The sequence below is a fragment of the Zeus faber genome, assembly GCF_960531495.2.
Source record: "Zeus faber genome assembly, chromosome: 14".
NCBI classification, from domain to species: Eukaryota; Metazoa; Chordata; class Actinopteri; order Zeiformes; family Zeidae; genus Zeus; species Zeus faber.
Genome location: NC_137200.1, coordinates 7,926,580 through 7,948,100, shown reverse-complemented (window position 1 = coordinate 7,948,100; position 21,521 = coordinate 7,926,580). Strand labels below are relative to the sequence as shown.

Below are 21,521 nucleotides of genomic sequence, written 5' to 3'. Positions count from 1 at the left end.
CTATATACAACTATATAACTATATATTTCTATATAACTATATATAACTATGTAACTATATATTTCTATAAAACTATATATCACTATATAATTATATATTTCTATATAACAATATATAACTATATAACTATATATTTCTATAAAACTATATATAACTATGTAACTATATATTTCTATAAAACTATATATAACTATATAATTATATATTTCTATAAAACTATATATAACTATATAACTATATATTTCTATATAACTATATATAACTGCACACATTTGGGTTCAGCGTGTGCCTGCCTGTCTCTGTTTCTACCATGCCCCCCGCCCCCCTCTCTGGGGTCTGGTCGGTCCCTAAATGGCTCCAAACAAGGCAGGCGGTGGACGGCTTCAGAGCCAGAGTCAACATTCAGCAGCACCGAGCTGTGACTCCACATCACTGATTTTGCTCTTTTTTTTCCACTTTTTTTGCCACATTTTTGCCCCAAAATATAATATACGAGAAGAACCCACAGGAAAGATTGGCGTTTCCGTTTTTAAGTCTAACGCACTGTTTCCCAACATTTTTTTCTGCCTTGACTGCCTGTGTACCATTAAATAATCCCACAGCACACCACTATCCTGTTAACCACCAAAACCAGGGAAATTCAACACTGTGCTTATTATTATTATTATTATTATGATTATTATTATTATTATTATTATGGCCTAATAATAGCTATTGATGCTAGACACTCGAACGATTTGTTCATAGTGAACAACTCTTTTAAAAGTCTCAGGAGTGGGGAGCCACTCTGGCAAAAGAGTGGAGGATCGAGTTGAATAATTAACTGTACCCACTGAGTCAAATGAACAAAGAGTCAGAAAGTGCAATGCCTCTTGACACAGACGTTTGAAAACGATCTGGAGATCTGTGCAGCGGTCGGATACTGAGGATACTGAGCTTCTGTTAAAGAGGGTTTGGAAGCTGGAAGCGGGGTGGGGGGGGGGGGGGTGCTGGGTTGCTATGGGTGATAGTCGTGCATAAACATAAGCACTATCCTTTATCCACGTTCACACACACGCGCACGCACACACGCACACACACACACACACACACACACACAGACTTTTGGCCTTGTGGGGAGGACACAGCTGCAGGAAGGACAGAAGACTTGGGACGGACGACAGGATGGGATGGGACAAAATGAGTGTTGAGGGCTTTGTCGTTTGGCCAATCATTTTCCATCTTGCGTAGGCCGAGGGTGTCTCTGGATGTGGTTCCTGGATCATGCAGTGCAGACACAAAAGAAAGGGACCAAAGGTTCTTAGAACTTCCTGCGGTGCGAAAACGTCTTCTGTGACCAAGTATAGTTTTCAGGGTTTTGTGATATGCAGCACAAGTTACAGTTTTCAGAGTTTCCAGTGAACGTGGGATCGGCTGAAACAAAGTTTCAAGTTTTTACTTCCAGTCAAAAAAATGTAAACAGTTTTTTACAAATTCCTGCCCCAAATGTACATGCTAGATGTTGATCAAACTCGAACGTCAAGACGTCTTCTAACGAGACCTCAACCATGTCTGTGTGTTCTGCCGTCGTCGTGTTCAGATACTTTTAGCCCGAAAAACACCAAGAAGATTAAAAAAAATGAAATCTGGGCTGGACCCCTTATAATTAATATAGTCTTCATTACTCATATTATTATAAACTTTGAGCTGCATGTTGTCCATGAAAAGTGCTATACAAATACAGGTTAATAAAGCTTAATTAAATGTTGTTATTATTATTATTATTATTATTATTATTATTATTATTATTGAAATCAGTTATAGTAAGTAAAACATCAATAGTGAAATCAGCTTTTACAGATTCAGAGGGTACAAGAAAAATTAATTAATACAAAATAATAAAAACTCTGTAAAGTAAAAAAAATACTGACTCATGGTCATGTGGGAAAAGGTCAAGTCAAAGGTCAATTTTTAACCCCCAAAAATACGTCTACGTATGTGTCTATTCACAGTCCACAGTCACATGGCCACCACACTGTTTGTTTTTTTTTCCACCGTGGGTCTCCGTAGAAGGAGTCAGTGAAGGACTCTATTCACAGGATTCCCCCTGTGTTGCTCTCTGGGAAGCTTTCAAAGTGTCTCTGGAAGTCGCTCTCTTTCCACCACGTCAATAAAAAAAAAAACAGTTTACACTTACATTCCTCCCTCCGCCAGAGAGAGAGAGAGAGAGAGAGAGAATGACAGAGAGACAGGGGGTGGAGGAATTGAAATAAAAGAGGACAAGATAACGTTCCACTCTCAATTCATAAATGGCGGCTGCTGCTATAACTTGATGTACTCGTAGGCCGTCATCCAGAGCAGGGTTTCTCAACCACTCGTGCGCCGTTAGAGCTGACCAGGTGTGAAGGGAATTTTTCAAATTCCACTGAAAAGTGATAGAGAATGGAAATTGCAGGGCCGAACAAATTCATCTAAATCATCGGTTCCGGTAAGAATAACAGCTCCAGCGGAACGAGTTGCACTCCTGAAAGTGAGGACTAGTGGTAGTGCAAAAATGTTCAGCTCATTTGTTGAGAATCGGTTCATGAAGGTCACTCCGTGAAAAGAGTCGTTCTATTTTCTGACTCTTCGTTAGTTTGATTCATTTGTTGTTATGCGCGGTGAGCGATGGGGGGGTGAATGATGAATAAGTTAATAGTGAATTAACTTAATTAGTTAACTAGTTAATTAAAAGTTTAATTGAAGATTCACTCGCATGTCCACTCTTTTGCCGGAGTGGCTCGCGACTCCCGAGTCATTTAAAAGATTTGTTTGCGGTGAACAAATCGTTTGCGAGTCTCCCGTCACTAGGCCACTGTTAACACTGAACAAAGTTCCCTTTGTATAGATTAATATTTATTTGAACACATATAACATCGTTTTGAACTATTTTAGATTTGATGTTATGTTAACATGGCGACTACTGACATGAATTACATTTTTCCGAGTTCCCATGGAATGCAGCATCGCTTCCTGCTGTCTCTCGACCTGAGACAAACTTGGAGCGCTTTGTAATTCACCTGAAGCAGAGAGTGCAGGCGGCAGCCTTTACCAACGATGGCACAGAACTAGTGGAATAGTGAAACCAGCTGTTTCCACCAAAATTATGCGAACTAGAAAGTGCAAACACTGATGCCCCAATCTAAAGAAATCCCCACTCCATGTCCATATATGGTCAATGACATCATGGCATCCCTGAACCGGAGCTGGCAGTTTATGCGTTCTAATAATCAGTTTTAAAAAGTGAGCACTATATGTAATATGATATATTTTATTGTGTCCACTCAATATGTTCACTTGATTTGTTCACTTGAGAGAGCAGAATAGAGTACCGGCAGCTTGTGAGAAGAACAGTAAAACATACAAGTACCGGTACTATATACCGGTGAGTACCCGCCCAAATAGTTTTCAGTTATTTTTGAATTTTGGGATGAAGAGGAGCCGGTTTGCTGGGAAGCTCTCTCGTATTGCACACGGGTACAGAGAGATCACTGCTGTCCCCCTGTATTAACCTCTCGGTCAAAAAAGGGGACAATTTGCATTGGCCTCCTGCTGAAATGAGTAAAAAAAAAAAAAAAAGAAAAAAAAAGAAATACACTCAAAAAATAGTAAAACAATACAAAAGGCTTTCTCATATCAGACATTTTGTCCTGTTCGTTTGTGGATGTTGTTTGGCATGTGGTCTTGATCATAGCATAGTATTATGATATCAGCTATACACCATCTCCAGAAGCTGAGAGCCCCATGTTGCCGGTGCAACTTGCCACAGCTAAAAATCAGTGTTCTGAACTTTGTTTTGGCTGAAGGAATGTGGTAGAATCAACTGTTATCACTAATTCACTTTTTTTTTTTTACCAATGGCAGCGGAGCCCCTGGTGAGGCAGGTGAAGGAGACTCGCATTAAGAGGGAGGACTTCCACATCCTAAAGGTGATTGGTCGAGGGACATTCAGCGAGGTGAGTTACCACAGATAAATACATTGAGATAGATAGATAGATAGATAGATAGATAGATAGATAGATAGATAGATAGATAGATAGATAGATGATAGATAGATAGATAGATAGATAGATAGATAGATTGATAGATAGATAGATAGATAGATAGATAGATAGATAGATAGATAGATAGATAGATAGATAGATAGATCCGAACTCAGGTCGCTGCCAAGTGTTTTGCCTATATGGTTCATGCCCTTATCTGTGCCCACAAAGCCTGTACCCCTGGGGTCGCCATCTACATTTGCTACAACTGTGACAGTGATTGAACCCTGATGTTAAAAACATGCACATTCAGGTATACAGTCCAGACTCACACACACACACACACACACACACACACACACACACACACAGTCACACACACACACACACACGCACGCACGCGCACACACACACACACACACACACACACACACACACACACACAGACACACACACCACCATTTTTTTGTGCTTAATTTAAAGCTTTAGAAGATATGTGTTTTTATCACTTTAAATTGTTAACTTTATTCAAAACTGTTTATTCCTTATTCGTCAGTGAAGTTCTTGCATAAATTGAATAGTGTGGATCTTATTTCAGCAAATTACCTCTCATTGTTCTCATCTCACCCCAGTAGGAAGGTAGGTTGTAACAATGGAACTCTTTGTATTTGACATTAACTACATGACATTAACAGTTTTATTTGTCGTAAACAAATATGGGAACTGTGTGTCAACGTTTGAGAGATCATAGCACGAACAATCCCTGAGTTACTGATGCTCAAACAAACAGTGTTACTACCATCCCCGATTTCCCCTAAACCTAAGAATCGACACAACCTCCACCCCCAAAAAATAACCCTACAAATATAACGATAAGGAATCAATATTAGGCAACATACACTGAACAAATCTAGCCACTGGGGGTGCAAAAGCCAGTGCACAAGCCAATGTGTCATCAGTGCCAGTCCCAGGCCCGGATGAATAGCGAGGGTTGCGTCAGAAAGGGCATCCAAACCATGCCAAATCAAACATGCGGACAACAAATCTGATTTCCAAACCGGATCGGTTGAGGCCCGGGTTAGAACGACCGCCACTGGTGCCGTTAGCCAACAGGGTGCCAGTGGTAATTGTACTACTGTCAGCCGAAGAAGAGGAAGAGGGGGAAGGCGTGTCCGGAGACAGCAGGAGAGGAAGAATGGTAGGAAAGTAGAGTTGAGATTAGGAACTTTGAACGTTGGCACTATGAAGGGTAAAGAGAGAGAGCTGGCTGACATGATGGAGAGAAGGAAGGTAGATGTACTATGTGTACAAGAGACCAGGTGGAAGGGGAGTAAGGCCAGGAGTATCGGAGCCGGGTACAAACTGTTCTACCATAGAGTGGATAGCAGGAGAAATGGAGTAGGGATAGTCTTGAAGGAAGACTATGTCAAGAGCATTTTTGGGGGGTGGCGAGAGTGTCGGACAGAGTGATGAGCATGAAGGTGGAAATTGATGGGGTGATAATGAATGTGGTCAGTGCATATGCTCCCCAAGTTGGGTATGAGATGGAAGAGAAAGAAGAATTCTTTAGTGAGTTGGATGTAGTGGTGGAGAGCCTCCCCAAGGGAGAGAGAGTGGTCGTTGGAGCAGATCTCAATAGGCATGTTGGTGAAGGGATCAAAGACACATGTGACGAGAAGGTGATGGGTAGGTATGGTGTCAAGGAGAGGAATGTGGAAGGACAGATGGTGGTGGAATTCGCCAAAAGGATGGAATTGGCTGTCATGAATATGTATTTTAAGAAGAGGGAGGAACACAGGGTGACATGCAAGAGTGGAGGAAGGTGCACACAGGTGGACTACATCTTATGCAGGAGGTGCAATCTGAAAGAGATTAGTGACTGCAAAGTGGTGGTAGAGGAGTGTGCTGCTAGGCAGCATCGGATGGTGGTCTAGAGGCCAGGAAGAGGAAGAGAGTGATAGATAAAATGGAGGAAGTTGAAAAAGGAGGGGTGTTACATGCAATTTAGGGAAGAGGTAAGGCAGGCAATAGGTGGGAATATACGGTTACCAGATGACTGGGAAACAACTGCAGAAGTGGTGAGGGAGACAGCCAAGAAGGTACTCGGTGTATCATGCAGGAATAGGAAGGAAGACAAGGACTCTTGGTGGTGGAATGAGGAAGTACAGGAGAGCATAGAGCAGAAGAGGTTGGCGAAGAAGAAATGGGATAGTCAGAGAGATGAAGAAAGTAGACAGGATTACAAGCTGATGCGGCACAAGGAGAAGAAAAAAGTGGCAAAGGCAAAGGAAAAGGCAAGCGACGAGTTGTATGTGAGGTTGGACAGTAAGGACGGAGAAAAGGACTTGTTCTGATTGGCAAGACAAAGCGACCAAGCTGGGAAGGATGTTCAGCAGGTTAGGGTGATGAAAGATAATGATGGGAATGTGCTGACTAGTGAGGAGAGTGTGTTGAGAAGGTGGATGGAGTACTTTGAGGAATTGATGAATGAAGAAAATGAGAGGGAGAGATGAGTGGATGATGTGGGGAGAGTGGATCAAGAAGTGCTGCAAATGATCAAGGATGAGGTGAGAACAGCATTAGAGAAGATAAAATGTTTAGGTGAGATGGCAGTGCCGTTCCTAATGAGACTGTTTAACACCATCCTGGAAAGGGAGAGGATGCCGGAGGAGTGGAGAAGAAGTGCACTGGTACCCATTCTCAAGAATAGTAGTAACTACAGGGGAATAAAGTTGATCAGCCACAGCATGAAGCTATGGGAAAAGGTAGTGGAGGCTAGGTTAAGAGGAGAGGTCGGGATCAGCGAGCAGCAGTATGGTTTCATGCCAGGAAAGAGTACTACAGATGCAATGTTTGCTTTAAGAATGCTGATGGAAAAGCTAAGGGAAGGCCAGAGGGATTTGCACTGTGTCTTTGTGGATTTAGAGAAAGCATATGATAGGGTGCTGAGAGAGGAAGTGTGGTATTGCATGAGGAAGTCGTTGGTGGCAGAGAAGTACGTAAGTGTCAGAAGACTGATAAACGGGGTTCCTCAGGGTTCTGTCCTCTCACCGATGCTTTTCAACATCTACATCCATGATCTTCCAGATACAACATCTAGGAAATGGTTACGCAGATGACCTGGCCATCATGCTGCGTCAACCTACATGGAAGGCGATGGAAGAGGGCCTTAACCAGGACATGGGCATCTTGGCTACCTACCTCCATAGGTGGCGCCTGCAGCTCAGTACTGGGAAGACGGTGTCGGCAGCATACTACCTTAACAACAGGGAAGCAAAGAAGGAACTGGATGTGTTTGGGGATAACAAGTGTCTGGAGTTCCAGCAAGCTTCAAAAGTACCGCGGCGTACGCCTGGATAGGACACTTACCTTCAAGCAACACCTAGAAGATGTGAGGGCCAAGGTGACATCAAGGGCCTCACTTATCTGACGTCTTGCTGGTACAAGCTGGGGGGCCTCTGCCAAGACACTCCGGATTTCTACACAAGCCTTGGTCTTCTCTGCAGCTGAAAACTGTGCCCCAGCCTGGTGTAGGAGCCCACATGTCAAAAAGGTTGACACCGTGATCAACAACTGACTCCGGACAATAACCGGCTGCCTGAAGCCCACCCCTGTTTCCTACCTGCCAGTCCTTTCAGAAATTGCCCCCGCTGGACTCTGACGGGAAGCTGCTACCATTAACCTTGCCATGAAAGCCCAGAGACACAGCTGGCATATCCTGCATGACACAACCGCTAAATCAGCGCCTCCACTCAGACTCACGTCCCGCCACCCCTACAACAAGGTGGCACAACAGATGCTCCACTCCATCCCGGAGGACTTGTCAACTAGTCCATGGCTGGTGGCTTCCTGGAAGCAGGAGTGGGAGTCGGCTAGGCCATCACGTATGTACGTATGCATTCAGAACCCGGAGATGGTGTTGAAGGAGAACATCTACCACGCCATCAATGGACCCTGCTGAACAGCATGCGAACCGGAGTCGGCCGCTTCAAGTCATCTTTGAAGAAATGGGGCTTGGCAGACAGCGCAGCATGTGAATGTGGCAAGCCAGAGCAGACTGCCGAACACATAACCACCACCTGTCCTCTGTTCAAACCACCGTCAGAGATCGGCCTCTTCCAAGTGGGACCAGAGATGAGGGCGTGGCTGCAAGACACTGAGTTGGACATCTGAGGATAATACACGAAAAGAAGAAGCGACAGAGTGGTACAGGATATGTATGAGGGCAGTCAGACAGAAGTAAAGTGTGCAGTAGGCATGACAAAGGCATTCAAAGTGGAGGTGGGATTGCATCAAGGATCAGCTCTGAGCCTTTCTTGTTTGCAATGGTGATGGACAGGTTAACAAATGAAATCAGGCAGGAGTCTCCGTGGACTTTGATGTTCGCAGATGACATTGTGATCTGTAGCTAGAGTAGGGAGCAGGTTGAGGAGAGCCTGGAGAAGTGGAGGCATGCATTAGAGAGAAGAGGAATGAAAGTCAGCAGGACTACTACAGAATACATGTGCCTGAATGGTAGGGAGGGCGGCGAAGAGCTGAGAATGCCAGGAGTGGAGGTGGAGAAGGTGGCTGAGTTCAAGTACTTGGGGTCGACCATCCAAAGCAGCGGAGAGTGCGGGAGAGAGGTGAAGAAGAGAGTACAGGCAGGGTGGAGTGGGTGGAGAAGAGTGTCTGGAGTGATCTGTGACAGAAGGGTTCCAGCAAGAGTGAAGGGGAAGGTCTACAGGACGCAGTGAGACCAGCTATGTTGTACGATTTAGAGGCGGTGGCACTGACAAAAAGGCAGGTGGCTGAACTGGAGGTGGCAGAGTTGAGGAGGTTGAGGTTTTCATTGGGAGTGACAAGGATGGACAGGATTAAGAACGAGTACATTAGAGGGACAGCTCAGGTTGGACAGTTTGGTGGAAAAGTGGGAGAGGCCAGATTGAGATGGTTTGGACACGTGCGTAGGAGAGTTGAGAGTTACATTGGGAGAAGGATGCTGAGGATGGAGCTGCCAGGCAAGAGGAAAAGAGGAAAAGAGGAAGGCCAAAGAGAAGGTTTTTGGATGTGGTGATGGAGGACATGCAGGCGATTGGTGTAAGGGAGGAAGATGTGCAGAACCCCTAACGGGAGCAGGAGACAGAAGAAGAACAAGAAGATACACCCAATAAACCTAAAAGTTAACGAGATTAAAAAAAAGTGGTATTTGAACAATGTTTGACTGTTATAACATCACTCTGCTCCTCCACTCTCACTCTCACTCCCTCCCTTTCTTCCTCCTTTGGTGCTGCAGGTGGCGGTGGCCAGGATGCGCAGCACGCAGCAGGTGTATGCGCTGAAGATCATGAACAAGTGGGACATGCTGAGGAGGGGAGAGGTACGCACACACACACACACACACACACTTACACACACATGCACGCACACACACACACACACACACACACACACACACACCCACACAAACATCACACGCACACAGACACACGCACACACACAAACATACACACGCACACACACACACACACACACACATACAAACATCACACACACACACACACACACACACACACACGCACACATACACGTACACACAATGCATCATTTCAGCTTATATCACATTCACAGATTCAATAAAATGAAATTTATTTTGCTTTTTTGGCATATTTTCTTTACACTTGTGTTATTATTATCAATCCGTCTGTCTGTCCGTCTGTCTGTCTGTCTATCTATCTATCTATCTATCTATCTATCTATCTATCTATCTATCTGCAGACAGCCTGTTACCAGGAGGAAAGAGAAGTGTTGTTGAAAGGGGACAGACGATGGATCACTGAACTGCACTACGCCTTCCAGGATGATGACTACCTGGTATGTCCCTAAACAGATTTACACCCGTGTACTCATGTACAATGATATGTACTCATGTACAATGGTGTGTACTCATGTACCCTGATGTGTACTCATGTGCCCTGATGTGTACCCATCTACACTGATGTATGTACTGTACTGTATGTACCCCAAATCTGCGCTGAAGAGCTGATATTGGTATGCACGATACCTATTTTTTAGACCGAGTGCACGAGCCTGGGAAGCAGACGCATGTGCAGCCCATGTTTAATTTGCTCTGGCAGACACGTGTGGCTGCCCTCACGTTCAGACACAATTCCAACCAACCGTACCAGGGTCGGGCCAATCACAACCGTTTATTTAATATGGGGCGGGTTTGCAGCGCTAACCAGCAGGTATACAGCGCCACGTCACATGTTTTGTTGCTCTGATTGGTTGTAGGTCAATCCAATTGCGTCCAGAGAGATTTTGATCTGCGCCCGTTGAGAACGCAGGTGTTATATACGTCCCTTGGAAATCAGAAATTTACTGAGAGGTTACAGACTGATACACATTTGCGAATTGGTCTGGAGATGCTAGACTACGAGTATGCATGACTTGTACTCACTATTAGGTACTTGCCATACAGGGTACTGAACTAATAATGTCAATATTCACTAATAATAATAATAATAATAATGTGCCTGTACAAAACTTGAGCACAGTATTGTACCTGCACAACATTACTGATGAGCTTTGACCCTCTCCTCCTCCTAGTACTTGGTAATGGATTACTATGTCGGAGGCGATCTGCTGACCCTGCTCAGCAAGTTTGGAGACAGGATCCCCGAGGAAATGGCACAGTTCTACCTGGCTGAGATGATCTTGGCCATCGACTCCATCCACAGACTAGGTTACGTGCACAGGTAGGAAATCAATGAACTCCACCTTTGAATCAGCTCCTTCTTACTATGCTTTAGGGCTTTTGTTTTTCCCTAGTGCGCTGCTCGCCAGGTGTCCTGTGAAACATTTTCAAATTCCACTTAAATAAAAGATAAATAATGGAAATTTGGCTTTTTGTTCAACATTGCAAGGCTGCACCAATTCATCTAATTCATCAGTTCCAGCAGAATACCAGCTCTGTATTCATCAGAATAAGTTTTACTCTGAAAATGAGAACTATTAGTAGGGATGATAGTTTGACACTTTATTTGGAGATTTGGTTCTTGACTAGTCATTCAGTAAAAAGAATACTTCCATTTTCTGACTCTCTGGCACTGTTTACATCTGGCATTAACACGGATCTTGGGTGATCCGATCAAAGGTGGACAGCTCCAAGTACGTCACACACATTAGAATGTGTCTCCAAATGCGTCTCGAGTAACCACTTTGGATCGGATCTCACTTCCTCGCTCTATATGCTAATCTAATATATTATAATTATAATAAAGCAATATATAATATCTCATGGAGAAACATTTTGAAAGGTTTTGTTTCCTTAGTTACTTACTGGAAAATGTGGTTCCCGTGGGGAATTTCTGGTGTTTTTATTTTAGATCGCTTTATTTTTGTTTGTTTCCTACTTGTATGAAACAAAATTTGTGTAGTTGGGTTGTGTCCCTTGACCCAAGCTGAGTTAAGGGAATGTTCCGTTTCTTCCCGTAACCTAAAAACCCTGTGTGGCCACGCCACGCACCTCTCCCTGTTGCTATCCGTTGCTATGTGAATTAATTTCGTAAAAAAGTGGATGTTTTTGTTTTAATACATTACTTTACTTGTAAATAATAAATAACACATTTCTGTAATGGGGAGACTATCTCAATTTCCCGCCCAGACATTAATATGAGGCCGTTGGCACGCGACGAGTACTGTACATTACGTGCTCACACGGAGGACGTAAATTTAGTAGGCAGCCCTTCAATGTGGCCCAGGATACATTTGCATTTACACTGCTAAAAGAATGTGGTCATATGTGACCCAGACCACCTCCGAATGTTGTCTGAGCGATTGGATCTCAATGCCCTCTTAATGTGGTTTTGGTGCGAGTTGTTCGCTATGAACAAATCATTTGTGAGTCTTGCATCACTACTAATAGGCCATAATAACAAGCACAGTTATTCAGTGTTTAACAGGATAGTGTGGTGCTGTGGGATTATTACGTTGTTAAAAGGTTGGGAAACGCTGCTTCCGCGGTTTCACTCACCACACCTGCTGAGATGGGAGTTCTCGAAGGATAGGTTCACTGTTTGAAAATGATGAGAACCACCCTTTTAAGAAGGACTGGGTTCAAGAAAAATAGAAATAGACCCCTTCCTTTTCAAATCAAACCAAACTCTGTCCTCCACAGAGACATCAAACCCGACAACGTGTTGCTGACAGCCAGCGGACACGTCAGACTGGGAGACTTTGGTTCCTGCTTGAGGCTCCTGGAGGATGGAATGGTGAGAAGACAGCAAGATGAGATGAGAGTCTCCATTTTAAGCCGAGTTGTGTGTGAGATGTCAGTGGAACGACAGAAACGAAATCCCTTATCCACCGCAGGTCCACTCGTCCCTAGCCGTGGGCACCCCGGACTACCTGTCCCCGGAGATCCTGAGGGGAGTGGAAGGAGGCGGGGGCTACGGCCCGGAATGCGACTGGTGGGCTCTGGGCGTCTGCGCCTATGAGATGCTGCTGGGCACCACGCCTTTCTACGCTGCGTCCATCTCCGAGACCTACGCCAAGATCATCCACTTCAAGGTGAGTGGTGGCGGGCCGATCGAGCATGCTTCCTGGTGGGAGCTTTTTTGGAAAGCAGCGTTTGTGGCATTTACGTTGTGTCACAGATTCAGATTCATGCCAGAACAGCTCAGGGCAAGTCATTCATCGACAATGAACAACTGGATTCTATATTCAGACTCACACAGGAGATAAGTAATATGACCACTACCACTACTGCTACTACTACTACTACTACTACTACTACTACTACTAATAATAATAATAATAATAATAATAATAATAATAATAATAATAAACCAAAATGCAGTCAATAACAAATCAAATTGATACATAAAATACTTGAATTTAACACCACTTCATTCAGTGAAAGCCATTTTCAATGTTTGGAAAAAAAGAAAAAAGAGAGATGCAAGAAGAGATACAGTGTTGTGTCTGCTTGATGACAAACCTCGACAAAGTTCATTCGATGGGCCAGGAGCCCACCGTCGGACGCGTTTTCGGATTCAGTCTGAAACAAAGTCGAAGTTGAACTCATGTCATAACAATCCCCTCAGGAGTACTTTGAGTTTCCTTCGTCCGGTCCTGAGGTTTCGGATGAGGCCCACTCGTTCATCACGGGGCTGATCTGTGAGCGGGAGGTGCGCCTGGGGAGGAACGGCTTCGGTGACTTCCGGAAACAGCCCTTCTTCTGCGGAGTGGACTGGGCCTCACTGCACCAGCTCCCTGCGCCCTTCCTGCCCGAGGTGTCCAACGCCACCGACACCACCAACTTCGACGTCCTGGACGACTGCCTGAGTGAAATGGTTTGGTATCAACAATACGAAAGAGAATGATGGTCATGTTCATTGTTTTTCTCGTTATTAGATTAATTTAATATTATTTATTGTTTTTTTATTTGGGTTCATTTTTATTGCTTATTGTTGTATTATTTTTGTTATTAGGTTAATTTGGGTTTATTGTCCATCTATCTATCTATCTATCTATCTATCTATCTATCTATCTATCACTACACTGAATGATTTCCATTTCCATTTCTTTGTTTGTCCTTTTTTGTGGTTTTGTTCTGTGCAGGAGACACTTTCTGATGTTATGGACAGGGCCCCAATAGGCGTACACCTGGCATTCGTTGGATACTCCTATACAGCGACCGGGTGATTTATTTGTCATTCACATATTAAAGGCGCAATCAGAAATATTGGACAATTAGTGACAAATGGTGATGGAAGCATAGGAACTACACCAACATTGCCACATATGGCTGCTCCTCCTCCATGAGGCTTCTTGTCCTTCGTACCCAAGGGGTCCCGGTAGCTGACTGTTCGTCCTTGTTTTCACACACCGAAATGGAACCAGTTTGCATAGTTCAGGGGGTAGAGCATGAGCGGTGACTGACAGGTCTGCAGGTGAGGGAGACGTTTCCTCCCTAACAGAGAGTCTGGACCAGACTGCCTGTTTGGAGCACTTGAAATCTCAGCAGCCACGGAGGTCACGGCTCTTAGATTTACCTTGAATCATTTGAGTTTGGCGGCTGGGCTCTATCTCTAAAGGTAAAGGAAATAATGGTCGTAACAGTGTAAAAAACAGCATTATACATAAAAGAAAATAAAATAAAATAGGAAAAGGTTGTCAGTGACTTCAAAATTTAAATATGGAGTAAATTAGCATGAACCACAAAAGACTGAGAACTAATGTATTTGTTTTGTAATTTGTAACCCGAATGTATTCACTCCCGGCGAGGTGTACAGCAAACACAGGAATCCTTAGTGAGCTTGAAATATAGGATTAATGAGCTTGAATCCCCCCACTGGATGGAAGAGTAGAGCCCAGTGGTTGCAGCGGCACAGAAAGCAAAGCAGGTAGTGCAGGAGGGACTGGCTGCTTATATAGGGCGGCCCAATAAGGGCGTGGAAGCATGTGGCGCTGTCGAGTTGTCTGACAGAACTAGCTCCGCAAGCTACGCATCATTTGTTTTACTATTTGATCTGTTCACATACATCAAAGCGATGATGTTGACAACCATAGTCATGTTGTTACAAAATTAAGGGTTAGCTTCTAATGGTTCTTCTTTTGGTCGGCTTACAGCCAGACAGGGGCAGTCGACCGCAGTCGAGACATCATGATGCAGATCGACCACAGAAAGCTCAGTGAATGTGAAAGGCTTTATTCTCCAGAGAAGTTGGTGAGAAGGCTTTATATCCACATTTGATCAGGTGACCATATCGTGTCATCTCAAAATACGAAGTGAGACGAGACGCTTCTGGTGCGTGATGCTCAGACTAATGTGATATGCTATGGTTGTTCCCCCCTCAGAGCCGACTGTGGCGGCTCAGAGACTCTCCACCAGAAGACCTTCCCATGGCCTCTGCTCACATCACCACAGAAGAAGAAGAGGAAGAAGAAATAGAGGAAGAAGAAGAAGAGGAAGAGGAAGAAAAAGAGGAGACTGAACAATTAGGGCTTGATAATGACTTGCAAAGGTGATGTGGCTGTGTATGAAGGCATTCCTATTATCATATAACCATGAGCAACCAAAACATTTCTCAAGATAAGAGGTTTTATATACATATACAAGATTCAAGATTTAAGAGGTTATTTGTCACATACATATACATACGGTCATACATATATGCAGTGAAATGTCATGACACCCGGGGATTACGCACAAGAAGCTCTATAAGCTCTAAAAATTCAAAAAATACTAAAATGTTCATAATCAACATGAGATTTATTATTATTATTATTATTATTATTATTATTATTATTATTATTATTATTATTAGGTAATATCTTACACGATTGCAACATTTTTGTTGCAGTTTGGGTTTTTCATTTTTTAAATTTGCTGTCAATATTATTATTATTATTATTATTGCACAATTCTGAGTGAAATAGTTTGCTGTAAAAGTGTGGTCGCACACGTGTGCGTGTATATATATATATATATATATATACACACACACTTATAAAATATATATCATCAAATATATATATACTGTATATATTATGCTCTCCAGACGCCTCCAGGAAGCAGAAAGGAGGTACTGCGAGCTGGAGAAGGAGATGGAGAGACTGAGGGGACAAATTCAGGACCGGAGGACCCCGAGGGAGGAGACAGGCAAGGGGTCCAGATTTGCAATGCTTCCTCCTCCTCCTCCTCCTCCTCCTCCTCCTCATCATCATCATCTATTCTGTTCTTTACAACCAATAGAGCAGTAGTTTTTAACAACATAATAAACATAAATAATATAATGAAAACTAGCTTCTGTGTTGCAGGATCATCTAATTTATCATTTCCAGTCAGAATAGCAGCTCAAGTTTTACATTGAGAGCTGTTAGTAGTAATGTAAGGCTCGACTCCATTTTGAGATTCGGTTCTTGACGAGTCACTCAGTAAGAACCGTCGCTCCATTTTCTGACTCTGACGCACGGAAAGCAAGGGAGGACTTCCCGAACGATCGACGAGTGTCAGAAGAGTTCGGTTTGGCGTTGAGTCCTATGGGTCCTTTACTGGAGTTGTTAATCCCCAAAAAACATTTGATTTGATCAAAATGATTTATTTCGGTAGAACACAAAGTCTAAACCCATTTAATGTGAATTGCGCCACATGCCTTCGCCTGGTTTGCCTTGGACTGTAATTTAGTCCTCAGTATTATTTTCAGCAATTGTAAATCGCTTTGGACAAAAGTGTCTGCTAAATGATGATGTAAGGTGATGGCACGGTTGGATTATTTCATTGTACAAAGTGTGCTGAGGCAGAGATAGGGGAAACACTGCAATAGGGCTTTTCCGGCATGGCGTCTGTAATAAATCTAGCTGTGGCATCCGAATGACATCAATCAGAGTAATTATGTGTAACATAGACAGAGAAGCACCGAATGTATGCCAGCAATCATTTTCAACAGAAACCCATGAAGTGCACAGAGAATGCTGTACCCCATTGCATTTGACCTACTTTGTGCATGAGGTATTTGCGTGAAATGGCCCCGAACTTAAACAGCGTCTACACAACCGGAACGACCACTTGACAGCCCCCAGTCCCCCTGAAAACAACTCGATATGTGGTGGAATGAGCTCCAGACAATGTGAGTCGCTGAGAATAAACACCGCACCGCTGACCTGCTTATGTTGGCTGAGGCGTCGGTCAGGAAGCGGTGATAAATATCCACAGATATAAATTTCTAAGAATAGCTGTGCGCTGGGGGGGAAATAGCTGTGCGCAGGGAAGGTGTGGTCTGCAGGGCCCTGTCAATGAATCAAACACTGTGTCGAGAGGATTTTAGAGAACAACGCAGAGGGGAGGAGGTGTGGAGGGATTCTCCATGAGCGGCGAAGGCATGATTAGCAAAAGCAGCTCTATCCCTCTCAACTTTGTGATACAGCATCCCATAGTCTGAACCCCACCCGGGCGACAAAATAACAACCAGAAAACAAACGCCTTGGCGAAAAAAGGAAGAAACCTTGAGAAGGGGTCACAGCAGGAGGGATCCCCCTTCCTGGATGACCAGGCTGCAACGGATGCGGAGTGAGAACAATTAATAGCATTTTGTGACATACTTATGGTATATACTATACACTATGCAGTGTTAAAGCAGCACTATGTCACTTTTGGTATTTGGGATTTGGCGCCTCTACAGTTTCCGAGTGCAATTGCACTATTACATCACTGTCGTAGAACTTGGTCTGTTTGTCGGTACCTGACAAATTTGAACCTTATCTGTCACGTTTCAATAACAGTCTATGTTACAAATGCAAATATAATGTACACCTAGGTTACAGCACCCCTTGCATGGACCTCGCCGATTCAGCGAGCACTCCGTGGGGGATCGGCTTCGGCCCCTGCTACCGGTGTATTTACCAAATGTGCTCGGCCTGGCAGATCGGCTCGCACACGCGAGTCAGAGGGTGAAACAAAGCCTGTGCCGCAATAAAAGCGAGTTTGGTGCGGGCTCACCACTGGCCCATATCATCCGCGCTATGGGGGAGGTGGAGCGGCTACGTTTTGTGTGAGCATTATTCCCGGACATTTTGACTGGCAAGTTAACCATTCATCGTTTTTCCTTAATAAATCTTATCAGGCAAAAAAACGGTAATTACCGGACACAAACATTAAGGAAGTAGCGTAGTGCCATAATGTGTAATGCACTTTTCCCGCAGTTTCGTACCCGAACACCAAAGTTACATTGTGCAAGAACAGGTGTTCGGAGGGTGGGTGCGAATGACAGAGCTGCCATCTCCATATTACAAGTCAGTGTGCCATCGAAAAGATTATGAAGCTGTTATTTTAAGGTAAAAAGTTACAGTGTTGTTTTAAGGCCAATTTATACTTTCCATGGAAAAAAAAAGTTTGCCAGAAAAATAAATTGACAATTGTCACCTAAACACAAACCGTTAGAGTTAAGGTTGCGAAGCAACTAACTTTGTTTGGTGGTTCGGTATTTGTTTGGTGGTCAGCATTTATGACCGCTTCCACTCGGAAACTGATAATTCCAAGCAGGTATTCCCCGTAAATGTATTCTATTCAATTTTTACCCATTTTGATTTCTAGTGTGCATATGAGGAACGCATCCACGTACGCAGAAACACAATGTACTATGTACAGAACTTTGCTGATGCATAGTGTCGCAGGTAGACGCCCCCAGAAGGGAAGAGGTGAGGATCAGGACCCGTCCAGGGTAGTTGGAGTAGTGGTTAGGGACATCACTGCTGGATTGTCTTGGGCTGGATCCACATCCACAGCGGAGCGGCAGCCTCCAAATCGGTCTCCTCCTCGCTCCACCACCGTCTCTCATGCTGTCTCTCTTTTCTGGCAACACACCCATTCGCTCATGCAACTGTCTCTTGTATCACTGCAAAAATGTCTTGTCTGGGTTACTTTTTTTTTACTTCAGCGTAATATTTTCAAACCTTTCAAAGTCTAGCTGCTCCAGCAGCAGCACCAGCGCCACCGCTTGCTATCGACCCTGATGCTCCGCTCTCTCTCCTCCCCATCACAGAGCTGCCTCTCTGCCCACCGCCCTTTGCTCTGCCTGCCCACTGTGTGGAGCCTGCACCAGGGGATGTAAGCCTGTCGTCACTGTCAAGTTCCCTTTATTCGGCCAAGTGCATTTTCATATACGGGGAGTTTGACGTGGTGAGCATTGGTGAATTGCTGAACAGACATTTAAAAACCAAAATAGCTAAATTTACAAAAGTGACAAAAAAATAGAGAACAAAAATAGCCAAATGTACAAACATACATAGAATATATATATATATATATATATATATATATGTATATATATAAAATTTGATTCTATGCACGGGATAAATTTAAAGTATAGGTATATAAGGTATAAATTATTACTTTGTTGTTGCTATGTTATCACTATGTTATCACTAAATTATTACAGTCTTTGCTCCACTACTGTCCTTATCTGCCTGCGATGGAACCTTAAAAAGAGGTATGCAGTCTCATGTAAACAAAACCGAATTCATGCACATCCGTAGTTTCGCTAATCACGTTCTGCTGACAAGCCTGGCTTGAAATGTCTTACAGAAGGAGAGAGTGCCCCCTGCCTGCCACTACCCTCTGGTGATCCCTCTTCACCGCCACCTGCTCCTGTTTCACAGGGTACGGGCATGTGGGCTACCATTGTCCCATTTACGACACGACTTAGAGGTCCCATATATTTGCAATCGCAGCAATTTGATCAGGTTGTTTATCTCCCGCCGCCAGGTTCACCGGCCGAAGGTGAGGAGTGAGTCATACCTGCTGGTGTGCGCCGAGGGGGGAGATCTCCAGGCGTGGGAGAGACACTGGAACACCGAGCTCTCCTGATACCCGTGATGGAGGATAGACGAACGGAGGATGGGCAGATAACGGACGGATGGAGGATGGATGGAGCATGGATGGAGGACTGAGGCCTCGCTCAGCCGTCCCTCCGTGGCCCAAAGTACCAAAGTTACCCTTGGGAAACCGGATGAAACGTTTTGGGGAAAACGTGGGCGTAACGAGGCGAACAAGTGAAAGAAGAGACGGGGCTTTAAAGGACAGTGTGCTGGACGAACGCACATCTCCTTTATTTATTAAACGGGTTGCCATGGAGACGCCATGGAGATGCACTGTCCTATGAGTTTACAGAGAAGCGTCGAAAGAGATTCTACCTACACTGATGATGACTTCGATATATGTGATGCCATACGAGTATTCTAGTTGTTTCAGGAGTTTTCTTTTTCTTTTGTACAGTGTAGATTATACTGTGTATATATATATAAACACACACACACACACACACACACACACACACACACACACACATAGAAATACATACATGAATAAATAGATAAAAATAATAAAGAAATAAAAAAAAAATATATCATTCATTTATACATACTGTATATGTACAGTATATATCTGCACCTTGGGGTGGTACCTGTTTTGTTGCACTACTATAGGCATGTTTTGTTGTGCCTGTTTTTGAGCATTCAAGTATTCAGGTTGGCAGTGACTATTCCCCCTTTGGTTTCATATTTGAACAGGTAATGCATGCTTTATTAGTCCCTTCAGGGGTCATTTCAGGGTTTTAAGGTGTGGAGTCAACTAGTCAAGTAAACTCGACTAGAATAGCAAGGGCTGTTGTTGCAAATGTGTGTGAGGTGGAATGATTTCTATTTCAGATTCTGAGATAATGATGCTGCAATGCAAATGTATTCATTTATATATAAAGCTTTAATAAAACTGTGAGGTATGGGTCCAGGCTGTGTGTGTGTGTGTGTATGTTTGTGTGTGTGCGTGTGTGTGTGCGTGTGTGCGTGTGCGTGTGTGCGTGTGTGTGTGTGAGTGTGGGTGTGTGTACCGTATTAACCATATTGAGTGGACCACAAATGGAAAAGAAATTCAAAGTGGAAGTCTTCAAGCGAAAAGGAAAAAGATTTTTACTTTACATACTTTATTAATCCCTCAGGAAGCAGAGCACTGGGTGGAGGAGGGGGAGCAGTCAGGAGTTCAGTGTCTTGGATTGAACTGGTTACTCGACAACCCGCTCTACCTTCTGAGCAATTAAGGTGGAATATTCATATAGAAATATTTCTGTGTTAACAGGAGAATAAACACTTTGACCTTTAATTTCTCTCTTTGATAGAAAACCAAGCGTCAAAGAAAAAAACTATACATCAAATACAGTAAACTGGACGGTTCATTCAATGAGAATATCTGGATACATACGTATTTCACTTGCAGGTGAGTCAGGGTTCTTGAAAGTGGAATTTCACATGTTGAGCGGGATGAGTCAGGGCCGTGGTCCAGAACGAACAGCAGCTTTTCTGTTTCGAGGTCTCATTGAATAAGCCGTACGGTTTTATCACAACCGCGAGCTCGGGAGTGTCTGTCGCCTTCTATTTGTGATCACAATAACTCACCTTTTTTGATTTCCATGGTGTTCTGGGTCAGTGCTGATCCACAGTCCCAGGAGGAGGCTCATCTGGCTAAATGCTATATTATCTGCAGTATTTATTGGCTTGATCCTTGAGCGTAATTGTTTTAAAATGCCATTTAATGTAAGCAGAATGTCTAATGAACATCCTTGTGACCCCAAAATATATATTTTCAATATAAAGGCTCAGTTTTCATCAGCATCTTCCGGCGAGAGTTCGTTGTATCCTTTTGTGCAATGCTGTTTTTCCATAATAAACACCTCCTTGTTCATGTCTGGTACCCAGATGGGAGGACATGGTCACTCGAACTGAAATGGTTCAATGAGAAATTTCTACCTTTTGATGCCATAACATTACTGGGCCCTTGGGGGCTGCGGACACCAGTTTGGGAACCGCGATACACCTAATTCCACAACCATTGCCAAACCTTCCAGACATGATGTGCATACGATCGCAACAGGGATTATGTATACAGTGAAATATATTTATGTTTGTATTTTTGTGCTGTATTTTGGAAAATCATTTGTATGGTATTTAGATATGCATTTGTTTTATTTTACAAAGTGAGGGCCATAG

At 43.7% G+C, this 21,521-nt stretch overlaps 1 protein-coding gene across 2 annotated transcripts in view; it reads left to right on the top strand.

The window, feature by feature from the left end:
* Window positions 1–20,264, top strand: part of dmpk (DM1 protein kinase) — a 24,373-nt gene extending 4,109 nt beyond the window's left edge. Inside the window, exons 2-16 of one of the 2 annotated variants that reach the window (XR_013844487.1) lie at window positions 3,883–3,974; window positions 9,277–9,360; window positions 9,759–9,854; window positions 10,590–10,738; window positions 12,160–12,253; window positions 12,354–12,551; window positions 13,088–13,336; window positions 13,605–13,684; window positions 14,616–14,712; window positions 14,844–15,010; window positions 15,548–15,648; window positions 18,527–18,663; window positions 18,923–18,973; window positions 19,069–19,143; window positions 19,249–19,301. Coding sequence is in view for 1 of the 2 variants with exons in the window: in XM_080013317.1 (XP_079869443.1) it covers window positions 3,883–3,974; window positions 9,277–9,360; window positions 9,759–9,854; window positions 10,590–10,738; window positions 12,160–12,253; window positions 12,354–12,551; window positions 13,088–13,336; window positions 13,605–13,684; window positions 14,616–14,712; window positions 14,844–15,010; window positions 15,548–15,648; window positions 18,527–18,663; window positions 19,069–19,143; window positions 19,249–19,350 (1,721 nt within the window). In the remaining variant the exon portion in view is untranslated. Of the gene's footprint in view, window positions 1–3,882; window positions 3,975–9,276; window positions 9,361–9,758; window positions 9,855–10,589; window positions 10,739–12,159; window positions 12,254–12,353; window positions 12,552–13,087; window positions 13,337–13,604; window positions 13,685–14,615; window positions 14,713–14,843; window positions 15,011–15,547; window positions 15,649–18,526; window positions 18,664–18,922; window positions 18,974–19,068; window positions 19,144–19,248 lie in introns of both variants that reach the window. The other variant, XM_080013317.1, reaches the window with a different exon arrangement.
* Window positions 20,265–21,521: the final 1,257 nt, after the last annotated feature.